Raw genomic sequence first — 17,252 nt, forward strand, 5'->3', positions numbered from 1 at the left:
TAAGTCTGAATCTCGTTTTGCAGAGGTTTCGGACTTAAACCTTGACTGGGCCACTGAACGGATGTCTAAACTCAATGTGAAGCACCGTAAGAGTGAGTCACATGACTTACCATTAATGGAGATTTAAATATGTGAATAAAATGCAGGCTTCAAAAGGGTTAAACACAGGAGATTAATGAAATTTTTACCATTTAATGTTTCTGATAGCTTGTATGAAATTGACACACAGATTGCTGTTGATATTTTGTAAATCTGTAACCCTTTGACGCACATCCATCCTCTCTTTTTTTACCTTTACTGTTCTCTTACCCATCTCTTACTTTTTACTTCTTTCTTCCTCACTGCCCCTCCATACTTTCATATACATATGGGACATTTACCTGGTACAGTGTTACTCACTCAGTATATAACCAATATGCGCCGTAATCCTGAACTAATTAGTGGTAAATGCAGGCAGTGTACAAAAAAACTGCTTTTAGAGCTCCATTCAAATGCCTATTTCTCACATATGAATTCTGCTGGTGTTTTTCATGGATGAAACGTACCTATTATATTTTATGGCGCTGTTCACATAACCGTATTTTTGTGCAGACTTTGTACCCACAAAAAAAAATCATGGCAACATCTCCGATTTTAATCTGACAAAGTGGCACTTTGTAGCGCTAGAGCATGCAATCATGAAATATATGAAATTTCAATTGCATTACTGCAGGTTCACATTAGGCAGGTTCCCAGCAGAGAGAATCACCTTACCATGGCTGCCGGGTATACATGAATTGGCCAAACATTCTCGTTTTTCCATTTTTCTAGAGTAGTAATGCAGTTAAAGTTTCATACATTTCATGTTTGCCTGCCATAGCGCAACGGATTGCTACTTTATTTGTTGGTTATATATGGAAATGGATACTCTTAGTTCGCACCTGTAAACACCTGTTTTTTGGTAAGTACGTCACGGTAAGTCTTATGATATTTTAATCCGGGTTGCGGATGAAAATCACCCATACGAGTCTGAGTATATGGAAATCATGGACTGCACATAAATGCCATTCATATGTGATCCAAATGCTGTCCACTTTTAACATTGCAGTTGGGAGGAGAAGCGTTGTAGTTTTATTTTTTTTTTGGCTTGTAAAATAATTTCTGATGGCTAAAGCTGACACTAACCAAACACTGTCAAAAATCTGATCCAGAAACTAATGAATGTTCCTTTTTTTTTTTTCGCGTGTGAGTAAATACAGACGTCTGAACGTGGCCTTATTGTTACCTAATTTTTGTGTTGTAAATTCTCTTTCTTAAGCAAAGTGATCGCTATGTCCAGTGTAGTGAAGTTCGAGCACAGCTTAAGTTCCTTGAACAACTGGAGCACCTAGAGAAACAACGAAAAAGTGAAGAAGAGAGAGAAATGCTACTACGCGCTGCTAAGGTGAGCTGGTCATTTCATGTATTTTAGATATTGTAAAAGACTTGTAGGACTCGGGAAGATAAATGTCCACTTTCACTGGATGTCTGTTCGGTTTCTTGCTATTAATTTTTTTCCTGTAATGTGTAGACTTTCCAAGTCCCAATTATTGTTTCCTAGTAGACCAAAATAAATCAATAATGACCGATATTGTAAAATTGTATGAGAGAGAGAAATGTAGAAGTGCAGACTCAAACCACTGGGAAACGATGATGCTGGCTGTGTACAAAGGGAAATATGCATCATATGTGAGGTTACTATTCTGTATATTTTACAGGTCCTAACTTTGCACTTTATCATTGCCAGCGATGATGACTCAATTATGCTGTAGCACATAAAATTAAATAGCAAGGAGGTCATGATTGAGTTGGCCTAAGTAGCAGTTCTGGCACTTGGGATTCCCTGAGGCAAGTCCTCGGGCATCAAACCTTTATGGAAAATGAGAATGAAAATGCATGAGGGGAAGTCTTACAAATCCTGGACTGAGGCAGTTTACCCTACAGCAAAGCTTTTTAATCATAGGAGAATATTGTTATGCATTAAATATTTAATGCCTGCCGCATGTTTAAGAATGCAGCCATTTAAGAGTAACCCTTTAATTGCAAGCGTTAACATTTGCGGGAGAATATCTTTTTAATTTTTGTTGTATTGTATTTTTGTTTTTGTTCATTTTTTACAGAGCCGGGCAAATAAAGAAGATCCTGACCAACTGAGATTGAAGCAGAAAGCCAAAGAGGTAAGCCACTAAAGCCTGGATCTGTGTGTGCAGTCTGCAAATGAGTAATTCTTGATCCCCATCTCTGCCAGCGTAGGTCCCTGCCGGAGCAGAGGCAGCCTGGAAAAGTTAGCAGCTTTCTCTTGGCAATTAGGTCAGAGTGTATTTTGCTGCCGCATACCGTTTATATAGGCCTCCAGGAAGGACAGAAGCCGCTGGAGGCAAGGAGAACGTTACAAACGAGGCATCGTCATGGGAGGAACGACTCGCTCTCTTTCTGCATTGATTGAAGTTCTCGTCGGATAAAATGTGTATATTATATTTGGGTTTATCGGGTCTAGAACTGGTGTTTCTAAAGAGCAGCGATATATTAAAATAAGAGGGGAAGCACTTTTGCATCCAGCATCTGGGACCGTACAATAGGCTACATTTTTCCGGGGTAATTGTTCGTTTTGTAAATCTGATACTGCTTATAATTCTTTGGCTGGGAGGCGGTACTGGGATTTCGTTTTAAATGGAAAATGCCTCGGGCTTTTAATTTTCTGAGCCCAGCAGTTTTCAGCTCTGAGATGGAGCCCTTGTTTTCGCTCAGTTCATGTTTAGCTGCAGGGGTTTTAGTTTATAGCTTAGGCTGGTTAAGCTTTTGCTCCCAGAGGCCTCTGCATAGCAACTGTACAAATCAACAAATACGTTCATTTATGTCTGTAGCCTTTCACTCGCTAGCTATTTTTTTTTTTCTCTAACATTTCCCAATATCCATTTCCTGACTTTTCTAGCCTGAGAGGAAAAGAGCTGCGCTAATTAGAGCTTATTTTAATTGAGCCTTAATATTGGCGCTTGCTGCAATTGGCCCAGAGGTACTGGGAACAGAATGAAATGAAAGTTCCTGAGGCTGGAGAGTTAGGTGTGTGTACGATATACGCTTCTTTTTTTTTTTTTTCACTTGACCTACAGTTTCATTCCCCTGCTGAATAAATCATCAAGCCTGTTCACATTTCTGATTAAGGATCTGACAGTAGACGATAATAAAGACAATTGAGGTGTGAGACGTGTGATATGGAGCTGAAGAAATTGGTTTCTATAGTTACATGACTGATTTCATGCAATTTTTGAGGATCTTTGTTCCAAATGACTCAGATGCGAAGAACAAACCTTTCTTTTCTCCCCCTCCTTTCCTAACTGCGCTTCCTGAACTATGAAATTTGCTGTTGCTGAACGCTGCTACGTTTGCTCGGAGGTGTCAGCAGCAGGTTGTTTATGAATGTTTTAAAGAACTTTATTATTGCTATTAATGTCAAAGCTAACGCCAAACAAGCAGAAAGCCCGGCGAGAACCTATCCCTGGCTCCAACACAGATCTGTCTTCCAGAGTGTTCCTGCATTTATAGTTAGTGCCTTTAGAACGATTGTTGTAGCAGAAGTTTTCTGTTCATGGATGTAGCATCAACCCCAGAATATTATACAGGCAATGCTTATTATTTGTTAGGAAAATAAGAGGTCTTGGTAAAAGAAAAGTGATTGAGGTCCTTACATATCTGCAACGTACTGCCCAACGTCAGACGTTTGATAACAATTGTGTGTTGAAGTGAAGACTTTGATTCCATTCCTTTAATTGTAAAGTTGTATCTGCAACGTTAAACATCATGTTGTACCTGTCATTATGTTCCATGTATGTGTTGTATCCGTTTATTTTTCATATAGAACAAGTTTACATTATAATCTATGATGTTATTAACATTTCTCCATCGTCTCATTGGGGGACACAGGACTGTGGGTGTATGCTACTGCCGCCAGGAGGCTGACACTAAGTAGGTATAAAAAAAAAAAAGTTAGCTCCTCCTCCATAGTATACACCTTGCCACTGGCCCTGACAGCTCCAGTTTATGCTTAGTGTCCGTAGGAGGCACATCTCTGGGTTTTCCCAGATGCTTTTTTTCTCTTTCTCTGAAGATAAGACAGGGGCGAAGGACCCTTTTGACGGGGTCCGATCTCCCCAAACCAACAACGGGCGAGCACGTGGAGTGTCGCCTCCATGTATCCTCTCCCGCGACGTGGGATTTTTTTGCCGGACTAAGAACCTGACCACCCTGAGGTAACGGAACCCTAGGTTGTACAGGCATTCATTCCTTGTCCGTGCACCCTCCACTTCATCACCAATGCACGGCTACGGTGTTTAAAGGAGGCAGACGGTCCCTCTCCTCGCCTTCTGAAGGGTGTAAGGAGTTAGGGTGCCTGCACCGTCTTTTTTATATATGTATATATATTTATATGTGGATTTTTTTGGTCTAACCTCATCCGCTGTCAGAGGGCTGCACAGGGGGCTCCTGCTTCATCGCGCGTTCTGCTGGTACTGCACAGGTGGCGACTATTATCCGACGCTGTGCTGGTTTCCAGCGTTATTCCCCACAAGCAAACTTCAGCAGGGGCATGGGTGGAAGTCCCGCCCCTTTTTTTCGGTGGTTTCCTGTTCTCTAGGCAGCCTGAGGCATTATGGATCTTGTAGTCTGAGCATGGGCGGAAGTCCCGCCCCTTTTTCGGCGGCTTCCGGTTTTCTGTACGGCCTGTGGCATTATGGGTCTTGTAGTCTGGGGGAAGTCCCGCCTCCATCGGCGGCGGTTTCCTTCCAGTTTCGAGCACCCAGCTTTCCCGGGAGAGCAGGGGAAGGAGTGAAATCTAGTTCCCTGCTTCGGCCTAAACCGGGTCCATGCGCGGTAACTCCTCCCACTTTTTCAAGCATCCGCCCTGTAATTTAGTATATATGTGTGATTTTCACAGGAAACATGGTTCAGTGTTTGAGAGCATACGGGGACACAGGACTGGGGTAAGTGCTACTTCCCTCAGCCTGACAACAGTATTTGTTCTAGACCTAGTAGCTCATAAGGAGATACAGAGCATAGCGGCTTTAGAGTCATCATGTCTAGAAATCCTAAGACTCACTCAGTTCTGTATTCCTCATGCATTACCTGTCGGTCTGCTTTTCCGCATGCGTAAAGTAACCATCTCTGTGAGGCTTGTGATTCCGAGCGCGTGCAGGAGCCCCCGTCTGCTACCCTGCCTGTTACCCCGCCGGCTATCCTGCCGGGTTTTGCCTGTACCTGGGTCGGCAGTGTCTCCCCCTGAGTGGGTCATATCATTAACGCAGTCTATGGCGTCTCTAACAAAGGCGGTTGAGTCCCTTCAAGCCCCTGTCAGGGACATTCATCCGCCTGTTTTGGAAAGATCCTCCGATTTTCAGGATCCTCCGGCCTGCAGGGGCCGTACTCCCTCTAGGCAGACACAGGGGAAACTATCCCACACAGCGTCTCCCGGTCCGTCAGGTGCATCAGCATCTTTAAATCCCGTCTCTCGATCTCCCTCTCCTGCGGAATTGAGTGAACACGGTTCGGACTATGACTCAGAGGGGTCTTTTGATTTAGAAGCTCCTGGTTATCAGGAATCTGTTGACAGTCTCATTGAGGCCGTTAACCAGACTTTGGGAGTAGAGGATGTGGCCACCTTACCTTCTGGTCATAAGGTGTCCTTTAAGAAATTCAAGCAACCTCATAGGGTGTTTTCCACTCATCCTGAGTTTGAGGATCTAGTCCAACGTCACATGGAGCGACCAGATAAGCGTTTCTTAGGCCAGAAGGCCCTAGGTGCAAGGTATCCTTTCGCTCCAGAGCTTTGTAAAAAGTGGGCAGAATCCCCTTCAGTGGATCCTCCCGTGTCCCGTTTGGCCTCTAGTACGTTGCTGTCTCTTCCTAATGGGTCGTCTATTAAGGATCCGACTGATCGGCTCCTAGAGAGTCTAGCTCGGTCTCTGTTTGAGGCTTCAGGGTCAGCCCTCGCGCCGTCTTTTGCGGCCACATGGGTTGCCAAAGCTATGATAGCTTGGTCAGAGTCCGTAACTAAGGCTCTTCAGGATAAGGGGTTTCCTGTAGAGGTGATAGAGATGTCAAATCAGATATATTTAGCAGGAAATTATCTGATTAATGCATCCTTGGATGCGGCAAATTGTTCAGCATTGGCTGCGGCAAATGCTATTGCTATCAGAAGGGCCCTATGGCTAAGAAATTGGCGGGCGGACTCTACTTCAAAAAAGTCCCTTACATCCCTCCCTTATCAAGGTGTCCGTCTTTTTGGTGAAAAACTGGATCAGCTTATATCTGATACCACGGGAGGTAAAAGTAATTTCCTTCCTCAACAAAAGGTTTAAATCCTTTCGTAACTCCCGGTGGTCTGCGGCACCAAGAGCAGGTCCCCCAAGTCGGCCTGTCCAAGACAGGGAGCACCAGGTCTCCTATAGGGCCAATCCATTGGCAAGAATGCGGTATCAACCATCAAGATCTAGGGGATCTAGATATCCTCGATCTTCGGCTAAATGACTGGAGGCAGTCTCTCGTCGTTTTCAACAGGGTAGGCGGTCGCCTACTACTGTTCCATCAGTCCTGGCTGTCAGTTGTTCAAGACAGATGGGTAAGAGACCTGGTGGTTTCAGGGTACAAAATAGAGTTTTCCTATCTCCCTCCAGGCCGGTTTTTTCATCCAGTCTTCCCAGTTCAAAAACCCGTCTAAGAGCTTTATTCAAAGCAGTCGAGTCTCTTCAATCCAACGGGGTCATTGTCCCTGCTCCAAAGGAAGAAAGGCTCAAAGGGTTTTATTCAAATCTGTTTACGGTTCCCAAAAAGAATGGGACTGTGAGACCCATTCTGGACCTAAAGTGTCTAAACAAATTCATCAGCACTCGTCGCTTCCGTATGGAATCTCTCCGCTCGGTCATTGCGGCTATGGAAAGGGGAGAATTCCTGGCTTCCATAGATATTCAAGACGCCTATCTGCACGTTCCTATATTTCCTCCTCATCAAAAATTTCTACGGTTTTCCATAGGCGAGCGACACTTCCAATTCACTACATAACGTTTCGGGCTCGCCACTGCTCCCAGGGTGTTCACGAAGGTGATGGCAACAGTGGTGTCAATCCTGCACTCTCGAGGCATAGTCATTCTGCCTTACTTAGACGATCTCTTAGTCAAAGGACCAACTTTTCAGGCATGCAGGGACAACGTCAACATCTCTTTGGACACCCTAGCTCGTCTAGGGTGGCTGGTCAATTTAAAGAAGTCATCTCTAGTACCATCTCGGAAGATCTCTTTTTTTAGGGATGATCTTCGACACCTCGGGGGCTAACTATTTTACCCCAGGACAAGGTGCTTTGTCTCCGGCAGGAGGTAAAAATTCTTCGGCAGCCGAGTTTCCATTCAATCCGGTTCTGCATGAAGGTCTTGGGCAGGATGGTAGCAGCTATAGAAGCGGTTCCATTCGCCCAATTCCATCTTCGTCCACTCCAACAGGCACTTCTGTCAGCCTGGGACAGGAGTCCTTTGTCTCTCAACCTCAGGTGTCGTCTGTCTCCTGGGGTCAGGCAATCCCTGATATGGTGGATGAGGAGTTCATCCCTACTTCAGGGGAAAGCCTTTCCTCCAGTTCATTGTCTGGTAGTCACTACGGACGCCAGCCTTCTCGGTTGGGGAGCAGTGTTTCTCCAGCACACGGCTCAGGGTCGTTGGTCCCCAAGGGAATCAACCCTTCCAATCAATCTGTTGGAGATGAGGGCAATTTGGCTGGCCTTGCAGCACTTTCACCATCTTCTGGCGGGTCGCCCGGAGCGGATCCAATCGGACAATGCCACGGCCGTGGCCTACGTAAATCATCAGGGGGGCACTCGCAGCAGATCAGCCATGCGCGAGGTAGGACAAGTCCTCCGCTGGGCCGAGAACAATCACTCTGTGATCTCGGCAGTTTACATCCCGGGCAAGGAGAACTGGGCAGCGGACTTTCTGAGCCGACAGGGTCTTGCGCCCGGGGAATGGTCTCTTCACCCCGATGTTTTTCGGCAGATATGTCTACGCTGGGGAATCCCGGATGTGGATCTAATGGCCACCGGGTCGAATACCAAAGTACCCAGGTTCGTTGCACGGTTTCGAGATCCAGGAGCAATTGCCGTAGACGCACTAGTCCTATCTTGGAACCAATTTCGTCTTCCAGATCTGTTTCCCCCTCTGGCGCTGCTTCCAAAGGTCGTCAGGAAGATCACGTTAGAGGGAGTTCCGGCAATTCTAGTCGCCCCAGATTGGCCTCGGAGGTCATGGTACGCAGACCTAGTTCAGCTGATCGTCGGGGTTCCTTGGCAGCTACCAATGCAGCCAGATCTTCTGTCGCAGGGGCCGATATTCCACCAGAACTTAGAGGCCCTGCGTTTGACGGCTTGGCCGTTGAATCTTGGATTCTGACCCAGGCCGGTTTTTCTCAGAAAGTAGCCTCAACTATGGTTAATGCTCGAAAGACAGCTTCAGCACGCATTTACCACCACACCTGGAAAGTCTTTCTCTCATGGTGCAGGAAGAAGGGTCTTTCTCCTCTTCGGTTTTCCATTCCTAATGTCCTAGCTTTTCTCCAATCTGGTCTAGACTCAGGTCTCGCTCCAAGTACCCTTAGGAGGCAAATATCCGCCTTATCGGTTCTTTTCCAGCGCAGGATCGCTACCAATCTGCAAGTAAAAACTTTTTTGCAGGGAGTCTCTCATATAGTCCCTCCTTACAAAGCTCCGATAGAAGCTTGGGACCTTAATTTGGTCTTGAGTGCTCTTCAGGAACCTCCATTTGAACCCCTCCAAGATGTTCCTTTAAGGTACCTTTCTTGGAAGGTTTTGTTTCTGGTAGCTATAATATCCATTAGGCGGGTATCGGAATTAGCGGCCTTGTCCTGTCAGGCGCCGTTTCTACAATTTCATCAGGATAAGGTGGTGCTGAGACCAGCACCTTCCTTTCTGCCAAAAGTAGTCTCCTCATTCCACATTAATGAGGACATTGTCTTGCCTTCTTTTTGTCCTGCGCCTACACACCGGGTGGAAAAAGCTCTCCATACTCTAGATTTGTTGAGCGCTCTGAGAAGATACGTTTCCCGGACCGCTTCTTTTCGAAAGACGGATGTTCTGTTCGTTCTTCCTGCGGGTCATAAAAAGGGACTCGCAGCCTCGAGATCGACCTTAGCCAGATGGATAAGAACCACTATTCAGGAGGCCTACCGTATCAAGGGTGCAGCCATCCCGGCTGGGATCAGGGCACACTGTACTCGGGCGGTAGGGGCTTCCTGGGCGCTTCGGCACCAAGCTTCAGCAGAGCAGGTTTGCAAAGCGGCCACTTGGTCCAGCCTGCACACTTTCTCTAAACATTATAATATCCACACTCAGGCCTCTGCTGATGCAAGTTTGGGAAGGAAAATTCTTCAGGCTGCGGTATCACACCTATAGGCGGTAAGTGCCTAGGGGTTTTCTTCCAGTGAGTCTTCTTCCCACCCTGGGACTGCTTTGGGACATCCCACAGTCCTGTGTCCCCCAATGAGACGATGGAGAAACAGGGATTTTTGTGTTACTCACCGTAAAATCCTTTTCTCCGAGTCGTTCATTGGGGGACACAGCTCCCTCCCTATTCATTTTATTTGTCTATGGGGTTGTTCAGACTGTAGTATTCTAGACATGTTGTCTTTGCTCTAATGCTGTTTTGTTTTCTCCATCTCCTACTGCTTGTGCACCAAACTGGAGCTGTCAGGGCCAGTGGCAAGGTGTATACTATGGAGGAGGAGCTAACTTTTTTTTTTTTTATACCTACTTAGTGTCAGCCTCCTGGCGGCAGTAGCATACACCCACAGTCCTGTGTCCCCCAATGAACGACTCGGAGAAAAGGATTTTACGGTGAGTAACACAAAAATCCCTGTTTCAGTGTTTTTCCATGGACTTTGTCTCTGTGCAAAACACACAGACGTGTCAGCGTTTTCCGATATCGCTTTTGAAAAGGGCCTGTACAAGTCTATAGATCCGTGAAAAACACGTACAGCACATGGATGACATCTATGTTCTGTCCATATTTAACATTGCAAAGTACAAGTAATTTACCGGTATTTATCCATCTGTGAAAAACGTTGATGGTGATCTTCCCTCTCCTAGTGTATCCTCACCCACCCCCTGCAGACTGTGAGCCCTCGCGGGCAGGGTCCTCCCTCCTTATGTACTCGTGTGCCTTGTTATCTGCTCATGTTTAATGTAATTGTCTATATTTGCCCCGTATTCACATGTAAAGCGCCATGGAATAAATGGCGCTATAAAAATGTATAATAATAATAAATAATAATAATGGTAAAAAGGACACACTGATCCAAAACATTGATGACACCGGTACTATTTTTTTCACATATGTGTTTAAACACAGACTTGTGAATGAGGCATAAAATCGAATCCACTACAAAGAACTAAACTATTAAACCAAACAGATATAGGATAAAGATATCACATATATGTATTGATTAAACCAGTCTAAAGATATGTGCACAGGGCACTGAGTTTTTGAAGCAGGAGACACTTCAAGAAAATACTGACAATTTTGTTTTCCTTGAAGTGTCTTTTTGGGCTGTTTAAATCCATATATAAGATAGTAGCAGCGTACAACAGAAGCCGCCAGAAGACTGGACCAGTCACTTTTTTTTAGCTGCTTCAGCTTTCAAAGCCTAACATGTTTAAAAGAAGTTACAAAATATGAAACCTATGCACAGCAAGCCGTTATGACTTTACTCTGCTTATGTTCATTGTTTTGACTTTTTTTTTGTGCTTTATTAGGCAGTTCCTGGCAGAATCCCCCTGAAAAAGACATTGCAAATACCATATGTTCAGAAGCAGTCCTAGTGCTCAAGCTCTGTTGTGTCGTTTCCTCTTCATCAGCATTCTGCAGTATTATAGGTGTTTGATCTTTTTTTCCCCATCCTAGCATTTGCTATTGTCCAATGACTTGCCTGCCCCATACTGAAAGCCCATCCCTGAGTTATGCCTGTATGCCGTGTGACAAACAATAGAGCAAGAGCAACTCAACTTGTAACCCGTCTTTGCTGCTGATGGAGCTGGATTACACTGAACAGCAGGCAGACATCTCATACTTTGGACTTTGCAGTGATTTTTCAAGATGAAAACCTTGTTTTGGGTAAAGTTCTTGGTTAGAGATTGGCTCACAGATGAGCTTAAATGCCCGCTATGATTTCAATAAGCTAAAGTCCAGTCTATTTTGCTTTGCTGAATTAGTCTATAAGGAGTCTAAACGCAGATTGTATTTAACGGCACTCCTACATTTCCTTTCACACAGCCACAGAGATTATTGATAGGCATTCTGGCCACTCGGCTGGATTCATACCCGCACTGTCATTGCGGTGTTATAGCAGGATGTTATTGAGGTTTTTGCAACTTATTTTTTTGTTCCCTGATGTTACTCTATAATCAATAGTGGAAAAATCAAATCTTAAATATTTTCGAAAACTGTTTAAAGGTCAGTTCATATCTGGAATATCTGACCTCAAGTTCTTTAAAGATAAATTACTATTCTACGCAGGATTTTTGATCTAAAAGCAAAATTAAATTGAATTGAAATTGGAAATATGCAGTTACCGTACTTAAGGAATGAACCCACTAAAAAAATCACTGGGACACACTTTTCACGTTTGGAAGCTAACATACATCATCTTGCAAGCACCGCCTTTATAAGCTATTTTATTATTAGTAACTAAACTGTTCAGGGCCGAATCCTGGGAAAAATCCTCACTACACTACACTTTGGTGTTAATTAACATATGGTATGTGATGTGACAGATCAATGGGCATATCGTCAAGTCCAGTTCCCAAATCTTCAGTCGGGCAACGGTAAACTTTCTTCTTCCCTTTAGTGTTTGTGTTTCATAAAATATCTTCAGAATTGAAGTGCTAACCTTCTCTAATCATCAAATTACTCATTATATATATTTTTGTTTTATTACGGGGCTCTGTCATCAGTACGGAATGACTGTTCAAACCAAGTAAAGGCGCTCAGTCCACAAAGGTGAGACGAAACCTTTAAGTACACCTTCCCACCTGATGGCTTTCCCTCAATCTCCGCCCAGAGCCCCTATTGTTGGTTTGAACAGTTATTTTGGACAGACTCCTTTTTAATGGTTAATAACTAGCCTCTTTTGTTCTTGCTGTTGTCTCTTGTCATACCCATTGGCATTGAATGAAGCTGTGTGCATGCTTGACTTCTCATCAGTAGGTTATGCAGTGAGAAGGACCAACACCATTAATTCCCCCAGATAGCAGACAGTTAGTACTCCTCCTGCAGGTGATAAATCTACATTTTCACAACCTTATTAATCTTGTTTCTATACTGTAACAATGTGTACTTGTTCTTTCACACAAAACTTCTAGAAAAGTTTGCTGCTCTTTTCCCAGACAACAAGTTAATAATAATAATAAACTTTATTTATATAGCACCAACATATTCCGCAGCGCTTTACAGTTTAACAGTTTCAAACACAGACCGTAACAACGTTAACAATACAATAATTAAAGCAAAATAAAACGACCCTGCTCGTGAGAGCTTACAATCTACAATGAGGTGGGGGAGATACAAAGTACAGGTGTGTATTTACAATGATGTATTTACAATGATGGTCCCGACATCTTCAAGGGGTGGGGGATAGATGGAGATAGTGAATGGGCTACACACACACAAACATAAAATGACTTTGATTACTGAATATGATAGGCCGCTCGGAACAAATGTGTTTTGAGCGAGCGCCTAAAACTATGCAAATTGTGGATGGTCCTAATATCTTGGGGTAGAGCATTCCAGAGGATTGGTGCAGCACGGGAGAAGTCTTGGAGTCGGGAGTGGGAGGTACGGTTAGTCAAAAGTCATTTGCAGAGCGCAGAGGTCAGCTAGGCCGATAGACAGAAATGAGGGAGAAGATGTATGGGGGTACTGCACTGTGAAGAGCTTTGTGGGTGACAACAAGTACTTTGAATTGGATTCTATACTGAATGGGCAGCCAGTGTAACGACTGGCGAAGAGCGGACGAGTCCGAGTAACGATTAGCCAGATGTACGACCCTGGCTGCTGCATTAAGGATAGACTGGAGAGGGGAAAGTCGAGTAAGGGGGAGGCCAATAAGTAGAGCATTACAGTAGTCCAGGCGGGAATGGATCAGGGCGACAGTGAGGGTTTTTGTTTTCATGGTGAGAAAAGGGCGGATTCTAGAGATGTTCTTTAGGTGTATGCGGCACGAGCGCGCAAGAGATTGCATATGGGAGGTAAAGTAGAGATCGGAGTCAAACATAACACCCAGACAGCGCGCCTGCTGCCGGGGTGTTGTTATGGTGCCACCCACGGAGAGGGAAATGTCAGATTTAGGGAGGTTAGTAGATGGCGGGAGCAGAAGAAGGTCAGTTTTGGAGAGATTGAGTTTCAGATAGATTTGGTGAACACACCAGTCTAGTCAGGAACAGACATACCATTGGCGCAACCTGTGCGGCCGTACAAGGGCCTAAAAGGTAAGGGGGCCCATTTCTACCTCCAAAGCAGGTGTAAATTAGCATTTTTAGGAGCTCTTGGGCTGCAAAGGGCCCATATATTGTTCTTGCACAGGGACCCCTTTTTAATAGCCAGTACGTCTAGTATGTACAGGATCTCTTCCATCTCTCATGGTTTATAATTTGGCATCCACACTTTTTGAGTTGGCGGTTGCTTTTTAATCGGCATTCTGCCAGTACTACATGTACTGAGACTTCGTTTACATCACTTCCCAGCATGCATTGCATTTGCCGTTGTCAGGTTGCTTGTATCCTCCTTGTATTCTGTCTGATACAAGAGCAGCCAAGAAACACGCCACACTTCTAGATGCTAGAGATGGATTACACTTGATAACAGATTTTAAGGAGGGGATCAGATGTTGTTTTTTAAACTAAATTGGTTTTAAATTTGTTTGTTTAGCGCATTGTTAAAGGGATCAAGTATTTGAAAGTCGAGACCATTGAGCTGCTGTTTTGTGACCAGTTCAAATCAATGAAGATTACATCATGTTTGTCATTCTGGTTCGGAATTGATTCTTTTCACAAAATTAAACATGAAAACGAGACCTGAAGAGCAAGTTCAGTGTAAGAACTTTCCTGCTCCTATGGAAAACTACATAATACTCAATTTATCTAACTTAGGTCAGACTTTCAATATGAGCAATGAGATATGAGCACTTGTCGATTGCGTTCAGTTATGATTAGGTTGTTGCAATGTGTGGCTACAATCCACTGCATAAAAAAAGCATCCTTGACCAGATGATAAAGATCTGCTGATTCTCAGGAATGAATGAAGACAGAGCAGAAAATTATACTTGCTATTTGTGAAATAACGTTGAATGATTTCTGTTTCTCAGATGCAGCAGCTGGAGCTGGAGCAAATACAATACCGAGAGGCAAATCTTACTGCACTGGCTGCCATTGGGCCAAGAAGAAAAAGACCCTTGGATGCAAGCGTACAAAATGTAATGGGAATCTCAAGGGTTATAGTGATGCTAATGTTATTTGAATAAGATTCTTATGAGAGATGCAAAATAGATTTATGTGATCACGCATATACAAACTGGAAGGCTACAAAAGCCAGGTGACTTTATCCGCTGTTCTTGGACATTTGTACCAGTTTGAGTGGGTACACTGCGTTTTGCATGTGTAAAACATTTTTAAATATTTCTATTTTGAGCATTGAGCATTTTGTTTGCTTTTATCAGGTTACACCTAGCATCTAGTGTGTCATAGTTAAGGTCAGCAATTCAGCCAGGGTAATATTGAAACTTAGGGTATGTGCCCACGATCAGGAACTGCTGCAAGTTTAACGCTGCGTATTTATGCAGCGTCAAACCCGCAGAGGCCAGATCTTATAACCTAGTGTATGGGATTTCTAGAAATCGCATGTCTACTGTGCGCCCATAGTCGCCTGCGGATCACTTTCAGAGACTGACAAGCGGTGTGTCTTTCAAGACCGCAGCATGTCAATTTGTCTTGCAAATCAGATCAATAGAAACGTATTAAATGCAGTAAATCCGCACGGTTCAGTGAACATATACTGTGTCCAAAGTGCTGTTAGTTCCGGATTGTGGGCAACTCGGCCTTAGGTGTAGAAAGTTGAGGAATCTAGCAATAAGAAAAGTAAAGTACTTTTCTACAAAGTCTGGCGCTGCTGGCTCTGTTTTTGAATAGCAACCATCGACAATCCATAGCAGGTGCTTATGTAGGAAGATTTTGTAAAATAAAAATGTCAGTTACTGCTCATCAGTGGTTGCTTTCAAGAACGGAGCCAGCAGTACCCAGAAACACTGTGAGATGCTTAGTTTTCCTTCTTGTTCCTGACTCCAAGGGCAGGATTGTTAAGTCTCCAAAGACAAGCTGAGAGGGGCGGGACAAGGTATTTTGGTGCCCTAGCCAGAGGAAGCTGATTGTTCCCCCAATCCCCACCCCCAATGAACCCTCAGCCTCCAAGTAAACTAATGGGTCATAAACGAAGGTAAAAGGGCCCCTAAGGAGCCCCGCCATGTCCTCCAATGAGTCGAGTACCAAGCTCTGGCGACTACTTCCACTAGAATTGTTACCTTTTTCTCCAAAAAAATACCATCAAAAGTAAAAAATTGTGTTTTTTCATGCTCAACAGGGAATCATTCAGTGTTTGAGTACCATTTGCACAATACCAGGGACAAATGTATTCATTCTTTACATCCTTTATTTTAAATGTCAGACCCATGGAAGGTAATGGAAACGAATATAGCTCGACTATAATGGGAGACGTTTGGCTTCAATTAAGGTGTCCAGCATTTGGTGGATACCCTAATGTAAACTAAACAGACCCTATTACAGATAAAGGGATACTTTTGACGATTTTACATCCTTCATGCGACAAATACAGTTTGCAGCAAAACTGATGGTAGTACATGACTACATCACCAAGCTTGGTGCAACAATCAATTGTAATGTCAAGTCCATATACATGTGTGTCTCATGAATCGGCAACTCCCAGTATGTCCTTGACAATGGCAAGGAGATGCTGGGAGTTGTCATTTGTCTTTATCAAACTGCGGACCATACAGGAATCACAGTACTGATGAGACTGTCAGTATCAACAAGTAAACCTTTACATCCATGTACTTTACATGTGACACCATCTATAATCGAGTGGTTTCTTTCTTTTCATTTCCATCTTGTCCATAAGCCATGATGAATTTAAATATCCACAGCTCTTCTCTCCAGATTCTCTTCTCTGGTCTTCTGCAGCACATTCCAACACCGTACCCTTAAAAATAAGTGTTATCAAAATGCCCTCTGGGTAAAAATATCTGTTCATATTATGACCTAAATAAGTCTTCTATGGTATATGGCCTCCACACTGTCCACCTTAATGATCTATAACCATCACACAGTCTGCCATTATCAGTTATAGCTGCACCACCATCTGTCCTTATGAACCACAGCCTATACCATTTGTTGTCACCTCTCTACTATTTTCTCTTAGACTCTGTTTTCGTACTGTTCCCTTGCCATGCTAAGCTCTCTCCTTGCTGTGTCCCCTCTCCATATCCATTCCGGTCCCTCCTTTTCACACCATATCTCATACTGCCACCAGGTTGTCCTCTCCAAACTGTCCCCCCTCCGCATACTGTCCCCCTACACGGTATGATGGTCACCATAGCCACCCATGCAAAATATCCACAAATGTCCCCTCCAATATATGTTATGATGTGCACCACAACCACCCATGCAGTATGATGTCCACCACAGCCCCCAGTATGTCCCACACAGTCTGCTATACAATATGATGACCCCCACTCCACATCTCCTATATAGTATGACGTCCCCCACAGCTCCCAGTATAATGTTCCCTGCAGTCTCCATATATTATCCCCACAGCCAGCCCCTCTAGTAATGTCCTCACAGCCAGCCCCTCCCCATTCATTGGCAAACTAATATAAGAAAACTATACTAACCTAATGCAGGCTCCCTTTACACCGCAGCTGCAGTAGCTGTCTCTTCTTCTATCCTGTACAGCAGTGGGTGCTGAACGGTGCGATAACGTTAGTGCATCACACCATCTGACGTCTCTTGTGTGCTCTATCTCAAACAGGGTGCAGGCTGGAAGTAGCCTGCATTCTGCTGTAGTTTACGGTGGAGCAAGGAGCTTACTAAAGCTACTCTGCCCCTGTCCCGGCTGGCAACCACA

General features: G+C 44.2%; 1 protein-coding gene across 1 annotated transcript in view; it reads left to right on the forward strand.

The window, feature by feature from the left end:
• TAF4B (TATA-box binding protein associated factor 4b) overlaps positions 1 to 17,252 on the forward strand; it is a 248,083-nt gene that overhangs the window by 170,805 nt on the left and 60,026 nt on the right. Inside the window, exons 12-14 of the mRNA XM_069731234.1 lie at positions 1,298 to 1,423; positions 2,139 to 2,195; positions 14,425 to 14,523. Coding sequence (XP_069587335.1) covers positions 1,298 to 1,423; positions 2,139 to 2,195; positions 14,425 to 14,523 — 282 coding nt within the window. The remainder of the gene's footprint in view (positions 1 to 1,297; positions 1,424 to 2,138; positions 2,196 to 14,424; positions 14,524 to 17,252) is intronic.

This window comes from Ranitomeya imitator, chromosome 6 (genome assembly GCF_032444005.1).
Source record: "Ranitomeya imitator isolate aRanImi1 chromosome 6, aRanImi1.pri, whole genome shotgun sequence".
NCBI lineage: Eukaryota > Metazoa > Chordata > Amphibia > Anura > Dendrobatidae > Ranitomeya > Ranitomeya imitator.